Raw genomic sequence first — 17,514 nt, forward strand, 5'->3', positions numbered from 1 at the left:
ACAGGAGTTTTGTTGCCCACGGGGAGCGCAGATATCTCAATTCATCTGGACATGGAAAGCTGCAGTAACCTTAAAGTAGAAGGAAAGCTTTCAAAGCCATTTGTTGTTAATAGATTAGCCACATAAGTGCACAATATTACACTATATTCATTCTGCAGAATGCTTTACCATACCTGAGTAAACAGCTCTAGAAGCGGTCTGTTTCTTTAGGATAGCAGCTGCCATATTAGCTTGGTGTGACATCACTTCCTGCCTGAGTCTCTCCCTGCTCACTCATAGCTCTGGGCTCAGATTGCAGCGGGGGGGGGGGGTAGAGGGAGAGAGGAGCAAACTGAGCATGCTCAAGCCCCATCCCTGGACATTTAAGCTGAAGTCTGATACAGAAGCCCACGTGGACACAATAGAAGGAAAGAAATGTGGTGTTTCTTTTGATTTGAGGAATCAGAGCAGCTTTACTTTGAAAGTTTTCTGGTTTATTTATGTAGACCTTTCTGACAAAGCTTACTTAATTTTTGCATTTTCTTCTCCTTTAATAAACACACACATGGGGAGGCTCTAAGCAATGCCTCGTATTGCACAACTTTAGCTTTTCTATTTACTTTATCACTTAGGTATTTCTCTCTTGTCGTCCATGACCGGAAGCGCTTAGAGGACGACGAGGATCGCCTGCTGGGCACTCTTTTGCACAATATGATTGCCTATATGATCATGATGAAGGTATATTTCCCATATGGAATTGAGTGTTGTGTTTCTGAAGATGCGTCTTTTAGTCTAGTGAGCTTTTTGTGTTATTAATCTGTGTTATAGGCATAATATTATGCTTGTTCTCTTATTCCTGCCTTGCCTCCTAGGTGAATAAGACAGATCTACGCAGGAAGATCAGGCGTATCCTGGGAAAGTGCCACATTGGCTTAGTGCACAGCCAACAAATCAATGAACTGCTGGACCGGGTGACTGACATGGTAAGGGAGAAACAGTTAATCACCGTGAACCGTTTTCTGATTTTGCTGATCGTTATCTGCCGGCATCAGCAGGGTATTAGATGGCACATATTATGCAAGCCTCGTGTTAAAGGAACAGTTCAGTGTAAAATTAAAAAAGGTTAAATAGATAGGCTGTGCAAAATAAAACATGTTTTAAATATAGTTAGTAAACCAAAAATATAATGTATAAAGTCTGGTGTGACTGGATATCTAACATAAGATAACAGAACACTACTTCCTGATTTGCAGCTCTCTAACTCTGAGTTAGTCAGCGACTTTAAGGGGGCCCACATGGGACATAACTATTCAGTGAGTTTGCAATTGATCCTTGGCATTCAGCTTAGATTCAAAAGCAGCAGTTATGACCCATGTGCCCCCCCCCTCAAGTCAATGATTGGTTACTGCCTGGTAACCAATCAGTGGAAACCAAGAGAGCTGAAAAGCAGGAAGTAGTGTTCTGGCTATTATGTTACTACACATCCTGTCACTCCAGCCTTTATACATTACATTTTTGGCTAACTAACTATATTAGAAACATTTTTTATTTTGCACAGTCTATCTATTTACCCAGTTTTTATTTTTATACTGAACCAATACTTTAAGCAGTCATGATGGTAGCTTCTAAAAGCCCATGATGTGTGATGGTACCATTGTGCAAAAACACGGAGACAGAATTTGAGCCTGTCAGTGGACAAATGAGTCACTTGTCATTTAAGAAGCCAACAGACCAATTTGTAATAAATCATATTGTGGTAGTAACATTAATTGTGCAACTGGCTAATTAGATCAAATAATCCACAGATTGGCCGCGATCTCAGCATTCGTCCCAGTGGCAGTCGTCATATCAAGAAACAAACCTTTGTGGTGCATGCTGGGACAGACACAAGTGGAGACCTTTTCTTCATGGAGGTGAGTGTATACAGAGTGACCTGATTTTTCTGTTAAAGGAATTGATCCGTGTAAAAATAAAAACTATGTAAATGAATAGGCTGTGCAAAATAAAATAAAAAAATTCTGATATTGTTAGTTAGCCAAAATTGTAATGTATAAAGGCTGGAGTGACTGGATGTGTAACATAATAGCCAGAACACAACTTCCTGCTTTTCAGCTCTGTTGGTTTCCACTGATTGGTTACCAGGCAGTGACTTGAGGGGTCATAACTGTTGCTTTTGAATCTGAGCTGCATGCTACATATCAATTGCAAACTCGCTTAACAGTTATGTCCCATGCGGCCCCCCTTATAGTCACTGACTAACTCAGAGTTAGAGAGCTGAAAAGCAATAGTAGTGTTCTGGCTATTATGTTACACATCCAGTCACTCCAGCCTTTATACATTCCTTTTTTGCCTAACTAACTATACTAGAAAGATTTTTATTTTGCACATACTATCTCTTGACCCAGTTTTTATTTTTACACTGAACTTTTCCTTTAACAATTTCGGTCTGCCGTTTGTTACCTACAATTCCTTAGTTTTAATACCCAAATCTGCCACAAGGGGTGATTGATTGCAGAAACTCTGGCACGCAGATGAATTGCAGATACGTTTCTGGCCAGAAAATAAAATAAATAAAAAGACCATGTAGAAATTGTCTTAGACATAAAAATATGGTGCATATTATGTACAGAATGATGTTTAGAAACCGTGGCAGTGGCCAAAGGAGGGGGCTTGTAGCAGTGACCTGTTAGTTTGAGAATTGAAGAGAGTGGCAATTTTGCTGTCCTAGATATACCTGATAGCCCAGCTTTCAGATGTGGTAAAGTTTGGGGTGAATATACATTTTCTGCCGTAGATATTCTCAAAATTGTTACAGACACCAGTATTTTCCTATGTCTGTGCTCATTTCATGAGTAGGGCCCTGATCAATGGTTGAACTTTTACGTGGGGCTACAACTGAAAAGATTTGCCCTAAAGATATATTTAGACTAAGGTTCTGATGACTCTTTTAGTCTGATCAAACTGCCTGGAACAGGATGTTTGCTCCCATCGACTTGCAATATGAGATCCATGGATGCAATGTAACATATCCAATAAGCTTTGGTGTGACTGGCTCTGTTGGATTATTATTCCGTTTCATTTGGACTCAGCAGGACGCTGTTGGCTCAGCCACATCCGTAATGTGCACACACCTTAAAAATATGCAGTTTCTTACATGTATCATTATTTACTGCTCTCCTTAGGTCTGTGACGACTGCATCGTTCTTCGCAGCAACATCGGTGCAGTGTATGAACGGTGGTGGTATGAAAAACTCATTAACATGACGTATTGTCCCAAGACTAAAGTGCTGTGTCTGTGGAGGAGAAATGGTCAAGAAACTCAGCTCAACAAATTCTTCACCAAGAAGGTAAATGAACTGTGTTTTGGTAAAAGGGAAGGTTATACAGTCCAGTTGGGAAGAAGCCTGCGTGCATCTGTTTGAACAGCTTTAGGAACTTCCCTTGGATAATGTGAATTCAGTTTATTTGCCCTTCAAAGTACTTACCTAGGCTAAATCACCACTGATTGATCATGCAAAGAGCATGAATTATTGGAATTTAGGGTTCCTCTTCACTTCCTCATCTGCTGATGCCCTATGCACTGGCCGTCATGCTGCAGATTACAATATATTATTATAACTGCCAAATTCCCAAACCGACTGATATCCGTAGTACATGGATACTGGTTGGGATAAGCAGTCCAGCATACAAATACCAAAAATCAAAGTGTACAATGTTATTGGTGCATGCATGGCAAACTTTTTGTCTGTCTTGAGACAGGAGATGCAATCATACTGTAGCTGGTAGAGGGATTTCTGCTCCTTCCTATGGCTTTAATCAACTTAAAATACATTGCTTTCATCACCCCCAGATAGAGCTGACTCCATTTGAGAGAATATTGAGTGGCGGTTTCCCTTGCAAGGGGCTGATTTCTCAATTGTATAGTCTGCTTAATACCATTCCAGGCGAGCCATTCCCTAAACACACTTATATGCAATACTGGGAAAAAGCATGGGGGAAGGAATGGTCCCCCTCCCAATGGGGGAAGATGTGGGAGAATGCACGGAAAATGACGGTGTGCACCCAGCAAAAAGAGAGTATCTATAAAACGATGATGAAGTGGTATCTTACCCCAGACCGCCTCTCTAAAATGTTTGCTCAATGTAGTCCTTTATGCTGGAGGGGCTGCCTACACAAGGGCACTCTATTTCATGTTTTATGGGATTGTCCGAAACTAGCACTTTTTTGGAAGGATATTATTCAGCTGATACTGAAGGTTTTTAAAAAACCTCTGGATATTGAGATGCCCCACTTGTTATTGGCCCTCCCTGTCACTGGTATAGGCAACGCTGGTCAAAGGTGGGTTAATCAGGTGTCGACGGTGGCACGGTTGGCAATCACCTCCAAATGGAAGTCCCCTGCCCTTCCTACTATTCGGGAGGTCATCTCACGGCTTGATAGTAATAAGAAATTTGAGGAAATGACCTCCCGAATAAGTAACACCTTACATTTATATGATAAAGTCTGGGGTAATTGGAACTACTTCCTAACGACTGCAGATGCTCACTCTTACGATGTCTGCTGATTCCTTGTATCTTTTTTACATGTGCAAGGGACTGGTTCCCTGGGCTAATTTCGCCTTATACACTTGAGGGTATCGAGTAGGGTTGGCTCTTATTTTTTGTTAACCCTTCCCCTCCCTTGTTTGCTATCTATGATTTCTCTTTTCACGGATGTGTATTTCCAATAACCAACATTTGCTAATACTATGCCATTGTTACTTGCCCTGACTGTCGGGCATTTTTGGAAATGTGTGTACTTCCTTTTTTTTTGTTTTCTTTTGAAAATCAATAAAGTGCAAGTTACAAAAAAAAAAAAAAATACATTGCTTTCTAAGAGAGAAAGTGCCAAAGCATTCCCTGTACTGAAAAGGGGTTAGTCTGGGAGGCCCATTTATCAAAGGTCAAATTTGAAATTCATGTGAATTTTTTTTTAAATTTGAATATACTCCCAATTCGACTGGAAGGTTATTTAAGAAAAAATTTGAATGTCTAATATTCAGTCGAATGGTTCCGAACTGAAAATTCGAATCGTATTCGATTCATACGAAACAAGTTGTCCTGAAAAAAACCTTGAATGTCAGGAAGGCTTTTAACATCTTCAAATGGCTCAACAGACCTCTGCCATTGACTTGTAAATGAACTCGGCAGGTATTAAAGGACCGGTAACATCATTTAAAAAAAAAAAAAAATCACAAGGACAAATGAAACTTTTAAATCGTTAAGTCTTTATTAAGAAATAACTTACCAAAACTCTGCTTGCGCTCCTCTTCAGAAAAGGCGATCCATCGCGTGGCGCTCGATTTCTCCTCCCTGCTTTCCATATAGGAGATAGCCAGGGAGGAGAAATCGAGCGCCGCATGATGGATTGCCGCTGTGTCGCCTTTTCTGAAGAGGAGCGCAAGCGGAGTTTCGGTAAGACTTAGCGATTTAAAAGTTTAATTTGTCTTTGTGTTCTTTGACTCTTTTTAAACTTCGTCATACTGAACTATCGCGAAAAGGAAAATTTTAAATAAACTTCGTCATACTGAAATAAGAAACTTTCTAAATACAATCAATTAAATATTCTGTACCGTTTCTAAAATAATCAAGTTCATCTTCACTAATTCTCTCTAAGCATCTGTTTCTCTTCATTCTTTCTTCATGCAGCGGTTGGGTGTCAGATGAATGATCCAATATATCTTATAGGGGGGCTTCCTTTCCTAGCAGATGTATTAGAGCTCACTCAAACAACTGATTCCAGTACAAACAAAATCTAACAAAATAACTGCCTCTTGCACAAATTGTGCATGTAGAGAGACAGGATTTCTGGTGATTTAAATAGAGTGAGCTCTAATACATCTTCTAGGCAAAATGAGCCCCCCTATAAGAGATATTGGATCTAACTGTCAATGATTATCTGACACCCAACTGTTGCAAGAAGACAGAAAGAAGAGAAACAGATGCTGACAGAGGAATAGGGAACATAAACTTGATTATTTCAGAAACCGTGCATGATATTTAATTGATTGTATTTAAAAAGTTTTTTATTTCAGTATGATGAAGCTTATATTAAATTTTCGTTTTCGCCATAGTTCCACTTTAAGCCCACGTCTTTATTGTACATCATCCTATTGTTTTGGAAGCAACACCGTTAGCGGTGTGTCAGCACTATGAGGTCTGAAAAAACTTCACTATTGTTTCTAATTTTCTTCACCCCTGTCTAGTGCCGGGAGCTGTACTACTGTGTGAAGGAGAGCATGGAACGGGCTGCAGCACGGCAACAGAGCATAAAGCCAGGTCGGTGAAAATGGAAATGTGTTTCACTGTTAGGTTACAGAGGTAGCAGTACCTCAGTTTTTCACAATTTTGGATTGCTGCAGCGTGAATTCTTCTTTGAACAATTGGTTCCTATGGCATTGCGCAAGCAGCGTGCACCCGGTGCTACAAAAAGCGCAAATATAGTTGTAGCAACTTGTCTATAATTGAGAGGTAGCAGTAGTAAATCTGGAAGATCAGCTCACAAGGCTGTCTGTTCCCTGACAGAACCTAGCCAGTAAACAATATGTAGTGCACTCACTGGGGATACAGTGATACAATGCTTTGCTATACAATGACAGTGAATGCTGCTGTCGTATAAAGAAAGATTACCCTGCATAATGGAATTGATAAGGTGACCCAGTTAAAACATATAACATGCAGCCGCTGGGTCTGTGCATCAAGAAGATATTACAGGGTAACCCTTGCTTCAGTTGTATTACTGAGCCAGGACCCTAACGTAACAAATAGATTCCAAGCTCTACCACACTATTCTTTATTGCATTACTGTGAGCTTCAGCACTAGATTTAGAATAGGGGTCCCCAACCTTTTTTTACTCGTGAGCCACATTTAAATGTAAAAAAGAGTTGGAGAGCAACACAAACATGAAAAAGTCCATGGGAATGTCTAATAAGAGCTGTGATTGGCTGTTTGGTAGCCCCTATAAAGACTGGTAGCCTACAGCAGTCTCTGTTTGGCAGTACATCTGGTTTTTATGCAACCAAAACTTGCCAGGAATTTGAAAATAAGCACCTGCTTTGAGACCACTGGGAGCAACATCCATGGGGTTGGTTGCTTGCGAGCTACTGGTTGGGGAACACTGATTCTAGAAGAACAAATGGGAGTTTTGGTTGCATAAAAACCAGGTGTTTTTCCAAACAGAGCCTCCCGAAGGCTGACAGTCCACGTAGAGGCTACCAAAAAGCCCTTATTTGTCACCCCTGAGACTTTTTGGTGCTTGTCTTGCTCCCCAACTCTTTTTACATCTGAATGTTGCTCACGGGTAAGAGGGTCCTCTCTTTTCATCCTTTGCTTCTTGTCCCAGGGCCTGAACTTGGCGGAGAGTTTCCAGTTCAGGACATGAAGACAGGAGAAGGAGGTCTTCTTCAAGTTACCTTGGAGGGAATTAACCTAAAATTCATGCACAGTCAGGTATGAGGGGACCGTGTCAGTGGCTAGGGGGTGGCGTGCTTCTGTTTGAGTGCAGGGGGGATGCTGTTGCTTTGTGTGCAGTACGTTGTAAAACAAGCACGAATGTAAATATCCATATGAACAAGGTCAGTTCTGAGTGTTTACATAAGGTAGTGACAAGTCTGTGCGACTGTCCTCTGTTACTGCATGCCAAGCAAGGATTTGATGTGTGGGTAGTGTGCTGTATTCTTGTTTGTTGTTAAAGGGGACCTGTCACTCAGACATAAAAAGCTGTATAATAAAAGTCCTTTTCAAATAAAATATGAAATCCAATTTCTATTTTTTATTAAAGCCTTCGTAGCTGTTGTAAGCTCATCTAAAAATCTCAGCTGTCAATCAAATATTGCCTGCCCCTCCTCTATGCCTTAGGAATAGAGGCAGGGCAGGCATTTACTTTCACTTTCCATTCAACTTGCCTTAATAACAGTGTCGCCAAAATGGCTCCGGTCTATTGTTATGACTTTCCAGACTGAAAGGAAACAAGATTCAAATAATTTATGTAGCGTAATTAAAGTTTATTTTGCTTGACTAATGGGATATAATATGATTTGGAATTTATTTTTAAGGGTGACAGGTCCCCTTTAATGGGGTGTGTTGCAGTGTGCTAGGTATGACATATCCCTTTTTGCCTCTCAGCCTGTGTTTCCTTTGCTTGCTCTATTTGTATGACTCTCGTGTCTGTCTCTCGCTGTCTCTGCTCCATGCTTCTCTCTGCCTGCTTGGGGGGTTTGTTTGATGCTGACCTCTCCCAGCGCTGACCCTTCATACACAGCTCATCCTCCAGTCACCCAGGGGGCAGGATTCTATTGGCAGGTTGCCTTTGGGGTCCACAAGTCATCACAAGGTTTGAAGTTGATGTAGGAGGTCTACAACATCCAGGGAGCAATATCATTTGGGACTTGTAAGCTGACAGTTGGTAATTTCAGGGGGCACACGTGAGCCCCTGGACTAGAGACTGCAGTAACCACCACGTGATGCTAGATCCCTACACATTCCACCAGTATATTCCCTATATATAGACCTGCGCTCCGTGCTGGGTGAGGAGCAGGGACGGATCTGATGACCAGGGGGGCTCCATTTTTTCTGGCCTCCCACTGTCGATGGTTTTGGGCTGTGTGTTGCTGGGCTTAGAAAGTAAAGGGGAGGTGTGGTCTCGCTGTGTCACTAACAGTCTCATTTCTCTCCCACGCTCACTCCTCCTGCAAGGAGCGGAAGGTACTCACTCTGCCGCCATCTTTGCTTCTTGCTGCTCCCCCCCCCCACCTTCCTTCCTGTTAGTTTTGAGCTGTCTGTGTTGCCTCCTGTCTGAATTTCAATACCTGCCCCGGCTTTAGTTATGGTTTATCTCCTGATAATTTTGTTAGGTTGTGTCTCCCTATTACTCCACAACTGTTTCCCTCACCCCATTCCCTCACATCAACTCTGTTTATAGCAATGTTATAAATTGCACTACATGAAAAACTAATCCATGCCTTCTGTCTCTCTCCCTTCCCCTCAAATCCTTTCCCATCCCTTTTATTCTCTTACTCTCTCTCACACTCTCTTTTCTCACCTGCCTCCTACTTTTTCATTTGTTCCTTTTATGATCATTTCCATGATCATTTTCACCTCTCCCTCCCGACACCCCTTTCCTTGTTTTCCCTCTCTCCTCCAGGTTTTCATACAGCTGAATCATATTAAAAAGTGTAACACTGTACGGGGCGTCTTTGTCCTGGAGGAATTTGGTAATTACCGTCCTTGTGCCGCAGGGTCTGTATTGCAATGGCAGTAACACAGAATGATGAGACCTCCCCTTTTCCTAAGGGTGCACTTAAAAGTATGGGGAGGGGTGCAGGTCCTTGCCTCTGGTTTATGGGGGGGAAATGGAATCTTTGAGTCTCTGAGTTACTGCCACATATTCTGTGCTTCACCTACTGTAACAGCTATGAAAACCTTCCTCTTCCAGATCAGGTAATGTTTGGCCAATACCCTTTCTTCATAGGGTGCTATAAGGATCCTAAAGTATAACTAAAGCCTAACAATAATTATGGCTAATAATGCTGTATTTTTTACTGAAATCACTGCCCCAGACCAAAGCTCCAGCAGCCTTTGATAGTAGTTATTCCGGGCTTCCAAATTGTCTCCCACAGCCCTCCCATCTTGGATCTTGTTAGGCCATCTTTTGAGTGTCAGTGGCACTGCACATGCTCAGTTTGTTCTGGGCTGCTGTTGAGAAGCTAAGCTTAGGGGTCATTGGGAATCATCAAGCAGACAATGAAGTTACATCTGTCATAGAAGCTGATGCTACAGGGATGAATTTGTGACAAATCAGCCTTGTATTGTGATTTTAGTGGTTCCCAATGCTCAGGTAAGTGACAGCAGCCCAGATCATGTGCTGGGAATTGGCAGAAAAGAAGATGGGAGCTACTGGGGGCATCCTCAGAGGTACAGATCTTCCCTGGTAAAGGGATGTGGGGTCCTTGAGCTGGTGCAGAAACCTAAAACATAACATTACAGCATTGCTGTCCAAATTCTTTGTTAAGCTTTAGTTCTCCTTTAAGACCCAACCTTGGGAGCCTTAAACTGTGTATGTTTTTACAGTTTACTTATAGCATCACAGTTGGGTAGCTGGATTTTTTGGGCACTGGGGGGTGTATGGGTACATGTGTGTTGGCCATGTTTCCATTGCAGTCGATCTTGTAATTTAGTGGTGACCCAACCACCACCGCCGTCTTTATCTCTGTTCATAGGATCAAGTGAGAATGACCCAATATGTTTCATTTTAGCCTGTTTTCCAGCTCTCAAGTGTGACATTTTAGTCAGTTCCTTACTTTAGATTATTATTAGATTGTGACTGTGACCTCCTTCCAATAATTTGGCCTGGCTTTCTACATGATTGTTCTTTATTACTAACTGTCATTGATCTTTCATCCCTGGGTGCCATTTGTTTTACCAGACACTTGTCTCCTTATGACTTTGTGACGTGGATGTCCCAGTCCTTTGTGTGATCACATACCTCCTGGGTGTCCCCTTTTCACTTGATCATTCGTTTGGCCTTAAAAAAAAAAAAATCGTTAATCTGTTGTCTCCTTTGGATTTTTGTTTTTCCCTATTTGTGTTTTTCAATTGTCTGTTTTGTCTCTTGGGTCCGGTTCTAGTTCCTGAAACTAAAGAAGTGGTGAGCCACAAATACAAGACGCCCATGGTAAGTACATATTGTCCGAGGTTTCAGTCTTCCTCCACTTGAACCCCAAATTGTATTGCTGTCAGTAGCTAGAAGCTTTCAGATGAGAATAGTAGATCATTGGCTGCTGACCGCAATAACCTTGTTACAGTATATTCTCTAATATACATAAAGGCTAGCACTTAATGCACCTTTAGGAGTAGAATATATTCACTAGGATATCAAAAGATGATATCTATAAGGTAATAATTAGATTACAGTCTATTGCTTATTTTCGGATACACCAGCAATTACTGGGGTGATTTGGTTACAGTTATTGAACTGGTGCATGTTTTTAGGGGGCTTATGTCTGTGGGTTGCTCACTTCTAAGGGCACAAGAAGTCTGTGGCCTCTCCCTAAAAGTAATGATGCATCAAATCCAGGATCCTGTTTGGTATTCTGGACATTTCTGAGCAGTTTTTGTAGAATTCAGCTGAATCCTAAGTGTCTGGCTGAAATCATTACAGTCACGTGACATTGAAGAATCCAGAAATGATGGATTCAGTGCACCTCTACATAAAAGCACCCCATGTGCCATAGACTCATACCTTGGGTCACATGATCAGACAGTTTGGTTTATTTTGTCTGAATTGCCTGACCATCGGTTCCCAAGAGGTAGTTTCATCAGACCATCTTGCTATCCCATCAGATCATAGTCAGTCTGTCGCTGCAGAAAATACAGTTTGCCTTTGCCCCACCCATTGGTTATTGTTTTAGATCATTAAGGGGTTGTTCACCTTTAAATTAACATTTAGTATGATGTGGAGAGGGACTTTCTGAGCCAAATTTCAATTGGTTTTCATGTTGTATTATTTGTGGTTTTTGAGCTTTTTATTTAGCAACTGATTTGAATAAAAGACTGGAATATGAATAGGAGAGGCCTGAATAGAAAGAGGAGTTAAAGAAAAAAAAAGTAACAATACATTTGTAGCCTTACAGAGCATTTGTTTTTTTTAGATTGGGTCAGTGACCCCAATTTGAAAACCGGAAAGAGTCTGAAGTAAAAGGCAAATAACTATTATAAAAGAAAAAATAAAGGGCAATTGAAAAGTTGCTTAGAATTGACCATTCTATAACATATTAAATGTTAACTTGAACTACCCCTTTAACTTTCCCCCTTGAACATTGGATAAATAGGGTGTTAGTACAAGTAAGGGCAGAGACACACGCTCAGATTTGGGGAGATTTAGTTGCCCGCCGATTAATCTCCTATTCTTCGGGCGACTAATCTCCCCGAACTGCTTTCCCGCCGGTTAGATTGTAAATCGCTGGCGGGATGGCACTTGGAGCTCTTTGTTTACAGAAGTCACCGAAAGGGCAACTTCTGAAAACAAAACTCCCCTGCCTTCCCGCCAGCTAGAATGTAAATCTCTGGCGGGAAGGCAGTTCAGGGAGATTAGTCGCCTGAAGAAGAGATTTGTCACTGGGTGACTAATCTCCCTGAATCTGAGCGGTGTCTCTCCCCTCAGGGATAAACAGGAACTGTACGTTTTTCGCTGATGATGTGGCTTGTTCTTGTAGTGATTATTATCTTTATTATTATTATTATCTGGATAAACTGTATTAAATCGTTTTATACACATGGGGTTAGAGATGAGCCTTTTAATAGGGATATTGTCGCTGCAGAAGTAACTTGCAGTTATACAGACCATCATGACTCTTGATCAGACTGGCACCTTGGAGTAGAATATGTAACAAGCTCCTCCAGTAAAACGTTCAACTGTTTCCATTGCCTTCTTCAGGCCCATGAGATCTGCTACTCTGTCCTGTGTCTTTTCTCGTACGTGGCTGCCATCAGAGGAAAGGAGGCGGAGCTGAAGAGCAGAACCCCTCGGCCCGTGTCCAGCTGACCTTCCACCTCCCTCGTTGACCACAACCTTGGCCCCCAGTCCATGCAGCCGGCTGTTACCTGGGTATATCGCTACAACATTCCCTCCAGCCATGGAGCCTGCACAAATACCCATGTATTAGCTCCACTACATGTCTTGATAGCTTTTATTTTTAAATATACCTCCCCTCTGCTAGTGTGTCGTGTGCTTTGCCTGTTACTGGCAGTCGTGCAAGGAGTTCAGCTCAACTCTTCCAACAGGTGTGTCTTCATTTTCTCTCTCGTTCCATGGTTCCACATTCATGCTTTATATAGTGTGTTGGTGTAATTGTCGCTGACTGCTAGGATAGGACTGAGTGGGACTGCTTCAGGTTTTTTGGGGGGGGGGGGATGAAGAAAACACACAGGCTTTTGCCAGCTCAAGCACACACCCAGCTTCTCCATCCCAAGTGGAACCACCTGCATCCGACCCATTCGCTACCAGACAAGAACCTGGGACGTACCCACTTCTTGGTGTCCTGGTAACTTAAAGGCTGAACTTGAAGCAGACGGAAAGCTTTATGGTACTTAATGTAAATACTGCATATGTGAAACTACTGTCTGTATGTACCTTTCCCTGGCACAAGATGTAAATATCCAAGTCTTTCTTATTTATAGAAATCTGTACAGTTCCATGAATGTGCAATAAACAGCATTCTGATGCAGTCCTCATTACACTTAACCCGATGTCTTATTTTGGGTGCCCGCATTTATTTCTCTCCCCCTTTCTTTCCTCTTTCTTATAGGAGAAGGAAAGCAGTTTATTGCCAATAGATAAGCCACTATAAAGCAAGCTAGAAAGCTATATTTATTCTGTAGAATGATTTAACATACCTGAGTAAACCGCTCTAGAAGCTCTCTCTCTGTTTGCTTAGGCTAGTGGCTGCCATATTAGCTTGGTGTGAGCCTGAGTCTCTCCCTACTCGCTCATAGCTCTGGGTTCAGATTACAGGAGGGAGAGAAGGATAGGAGCAAACTGAGCATGCTCAAGCCCAAGCCCTGGAGGTTCAAGCTGAAAACAGTGTGATAAAGAAGCCCATGAGTACACAATAGAAGAAAAGAAATTATGTTTCTTTTGACAGAGGACTCAGAGCAGCATTACTTTGAGGGTTTACTAGTGTATTTATATAGACCTTTCTGATAAAGCTTACTTCGTTCTAACCTTTCCTTCTCCTTTAAGTAGTTATTGTTTGGGTCCTACTGCCTAATAATCATTTGCATCAGTGGCATTTACTGTTGGGGGCAGAGATGTGACTTACATTCTGGAAGGAGTAAGAGAACAGTAGAAATGGCAGCTACAACCACATGAAAGTTCCATGCGGTGGTGTATTGATTCAGTATGGATACCAAGGCAGAGTGAGATGAGATAGGCTGGGAAAATAGCGCCGCTACAGTAATTCAACCCTACAGTTTTCAGCACTAGGCGGAGAACCAGTGGGAATAAACCAGGCACAGCAAGGGCTTAGACAGGATCTGGACCTTCGAATCCTTCCTAAAGTTTCCAGGGAACCATGGGAGATAAGACCACCTTCCTATATATTTCACTGGTAGCTTCAGATCCTTCTAACCTCCCTATCCTTGTCTTTAATGCTGTACCCCTTCCTCTGCAAATGTTGCTGGTTCGTAATCTGCTTTCTGTCAGCAGGAGCAGGTGTGCAGAGATCATATGTATTATAGCAATACAGGCTAGCACACAACGAGTTAAACCGGGGTCATACCCCTGGTGCGTTTATTGCGTCACAACGTTTCCCTGACGAAGGGGGAACGCCCCCTGAAACGTTGTGATGCAATAAACGCACCAGGGGTGTGACCCCGGTTTAACTCGCTGTGTGCTAGCCTGTATTGCTTTAAAGTTGGGGGTGCCATTCCCCTAAGGCGTTTAGCACCAACTGGAACCAGCGGTGAAGGGCCTGAGTGTGACCTCTCTGTAGAGATCATATGTAGAACATTGGACTAAAACTCCTCTATGGCCAGTCAGCGGCTGAGAATGTTGCACCTTCTGCATTCATCCAAAATGAGAAACCCTGTGATGTAGCCGTGACAGGACCCGACTTGCCTCTCACTCAAAAATAGAATTCCTAAACCAACAACAGAAGCTAACCCAGATGTCCTAGAATTTTGTAGACATTGGTATCCATATCAAGGAAGCAGAAACAGCCTTGGAATCTCTGGATAACAAGTAAAGAATGACATGCAATAGCTGGAGAGTCCACACACTGGCCACTCGTGTGCCTTGCCCTTCTCGATGATCAGGTTAATCATTGGAGCATTTCTGTCATTGTCTGCAGGACCATATTTAGCTGTGACTGCCTGTTTTATACATGATGACCATATGTATTCAATAGATATAGGAATGCCACCTGTTATCCTTGGATTAGATTTGGTAGCGTTACATTGTGGGTCGTAGTCGTAAAAGAAGAAGTCTGTCATTTTCTGTGCCCTTATCTGTGTAGCTTCATCTGTGCTCCCAAAAAGAACCCATCCAGTGCTTTAGGCACCCCTAAGAAGGACAGCCCCATAATTTAGGAATCTCTGTGTGGTGTCCAGTGTCCTCCTGATACAACTTCCATTGTTGTGCTACTTCTGTTGTTTGTCGCCTCACCTGAGGAAGTGACGAGATGCCACAAAACGCGTTAGTGTTGGTCCTCGTTGAATCAATGTTTTCAATGGGATGCAATTTTGACAATTTTAATGATACAGCTTTTATTCTGGTGCTCAGTGGACCTTTGCCAATTCTAATACGGACACCCCACCACCAAAATATGAACACCAAACCCATAAGCACTTGTTTATTTGCATTTCAATAGCTGTTTATATGGATCTGGTCCCCTCCTTGCTGCTCTTCCAGAAAGGCTCAGCCATAGAAAAAGAGTTCCTGAAGCTCGCAATGAACAGTTCTTGTTCCAATGATGTTCCTTCAGAAGCAGAGTGAAACCCAGTAGTGAGGGGGGCAATTGAGAACAAATGATTTCCATGCACAACCAGCTTCAGAACTTGGCGGTCCCATTCTGTGAACTTGTGTGGCCTTCTGCTTTGTGGTTGAATTGATGTTGCTTGTAGATGTTGCCACTTCACATTAATACTGATATGAAAACCAGGACAGGTGGAGTCTTCTGCATATGTTTGTCTAAGGAGATTACATGATGGTGTGTGTGTGTGCTTGGTTTCATGTACATATACATGGCTAAAATTGCTGAACCCATTCATTAGAAGGGGTGTCCACAATCCTCTGGCCACGTAGTAATGCATTTTCTTTATGATTTTGGGGATGCTAGTTTGCACAAGCATTATTAGTTGAACATTTTGGTGGTCATTTAGAATAAATAAGGAAGGCAACTAACCTGACCCAGAGAAATCACTTGGACAAACAAGGTCAATGAAGCCTTGAAATTGCAGTTCTTACCCGGGAACTGTTTGCGTTTCTGCATGACGCTGTGATTCATGGGTGACCTCCAAAACCATCTCCAATCATTTATCAAGCTAAAAGGCTTTGACAAATGGGACAACTGCCCTCGCTGCCACCCAAGTAAAGGTACATGCCTCATCAATAAATGATCCTGTACTACATTTCATTGGTAGCTCAGACAGAAAGGCGATACTAGAAGACAGGCAGGATAACCCTACCGGGAGATGTTGCTAATCTTACCTCCCTGTCAATCACCTCAGCCCCTTTTGTAAGTGAACCCAACATCTATCAGTCTCCAGTTTCTCCAGTCTTGTCATAGGAGAGGCCAAAGTCTTTGGGAACAGAGGTCCTGTGTATATGAGAATATGATTGCCTGTTAACACCTCTGAACTTCACTGACTGGGCAATAAATACTTTAAATATTAGGATCCTAAGATTTACTGTTGTAGTTAATGCTGTGCTTACAATTACATGAAGAGGCTTCTTAAAGTGATAGTGTGGCCTTTGGCCTAAGCATTATATGGATATTGGAGAGCACTACTAAACATTTTTGGATGTATATATGAGTGTATTCTGCAACGTGGGACTTTTGAAGATAGTAAGGGAGCCAACAGTCTTTTATACAGTATTTGCTAAACCCCTCCTAACGTCCTTTCATTATAATAAACCTATGGGTCCCAAAGGCACCAAAATTAATCAGGGTTTCATTCTGATTTATACAAATATGGCAGATATTTCACTTAAGCTGCCCATGCACAGTCCACCTTTACCATTAACTTGACAGAATGGTATTTTGCAATCTGGGCACACACTTGAATGGCCAAACAACTTCTACTCCAATTGGATGGGCTCACAGACTGCTAGAAGCCCTCATAAGTATGGTAAGAGGTCTTATCAGCCACCCATGTTGTCCTGATTAATTCTGGTGCACCTCTTCCAACACTGTGGACACTGTCCCAATCCAATAAACAAATGTAGGAACTGGAGAACCTTGTTGTCTGTATGTTGTTGACTAAAGATCCCAAACACAGGCCTATTCCCGCTGTCTTTTCTCTACTTGCCTAGATACATCTGTCATGAGTGGTTGTATATACGCTCACTCTAATTCACGACATTTATTTGTTCAACAGAAGCAAAAACTGCCTACATCTACCATTACTGAAATATGAATTGTTCAAATGGCCGATAAAGATCAGATTTGCCAGGAATATCAACAGAACCTTTCCCCACGTTGACTGGTCGGATAGCTTCTCTCTTTTACTAATTCTAAAATTGGAACCACAGGAAGGAGGATTTATGCTTGAGGAGTATACTGTAAGAATGCAACCGGGCGCCTGATGAAGGCAACATGTCACAGCAGAATGTTGGTATTGGCCCCTTTAGTACAAACCAGCAGGCAGAGGTCCTCATTCAAAACCAGAGGCAACTGTATAGATGAATGTATAGGAGAGGTTTTGTAGAATGAACAATACTAGTGATCTTAGTCTACAGAGTGGTCACCAAAAACTCACTTGTGGAGCCAATTGCTCAAT

The 17,514-nt window shown here is 42.1% G+C and overlaps 1 protein-coding gene across 50 annotated transcripts in view; it reads left to right on the forward strand.

The window, feature by feature from the left end:
• madd.L (MAP-kinase activating death domain L homeolog) overlaps positions 1-13,258 on the forward strand; it is a 65,509-nt gene extending 52,251 nt beyond the window's left edge. For 18 of the 50 annotated variants that reach the window (XM_018257383.2, XM_018257389.2, XM_041589848.1 and 15 more), the window contains 9 exons: positions 612-717; positions 852-962; positions 1,785-1,892; positions 3,162-3,326; positions 6,224-6,296; positions 7,361-7,467; positions 9,161-9,230; positions 10,644-10,690; positions 12,452-13,258. In XM_018257383.2, coding sequence (XP_018112872.1) covers positions 612-717; positions 852-962; positions 1,785-1,892; positions 3,162-3,326; positions 6,224-6,296; positions 7,361-7,467; positions 9,161-9,230; positions 10,644-10,690; positions 12,452-12,559 — 895 coding nt within the window. In that variant the 3' untranslated portion in view covers positions 12,560-13,258. Of the gene's footprint in view, positions 1-611; positions 718-851; positions 963-1,784; positions 1,893-3,161; positions 3,327-6,223; positions 6,297-7,360; positions 7,468-8,712; positions 8,722-9,160; positions 9,231-10,643; positions 10,691-12,451 lie in introns of all 50 variants that reach the window. The other 32 variants (XM_018257395.2, XM_041589859.1, XM_041589861.1 and 29 more) reach the window with 2 other exon arrangements.
• Positions 13,259-17,514: the final 4,256 nt, after the last annotated feature.

This window comes from Xenopus laevis, chromosome 4L, assembly GCF_017654675.1.
Source record: "Xenopus laevis strain J_2021 chromosome 4L, Xenopus_laevis_v10.1, whole genome shotgun sequence".
NCBI lineage: Eukaryota > Metazoa > Chordata > Amphibia > Anura > Pipidae > Xenopus > Xenopus laevis.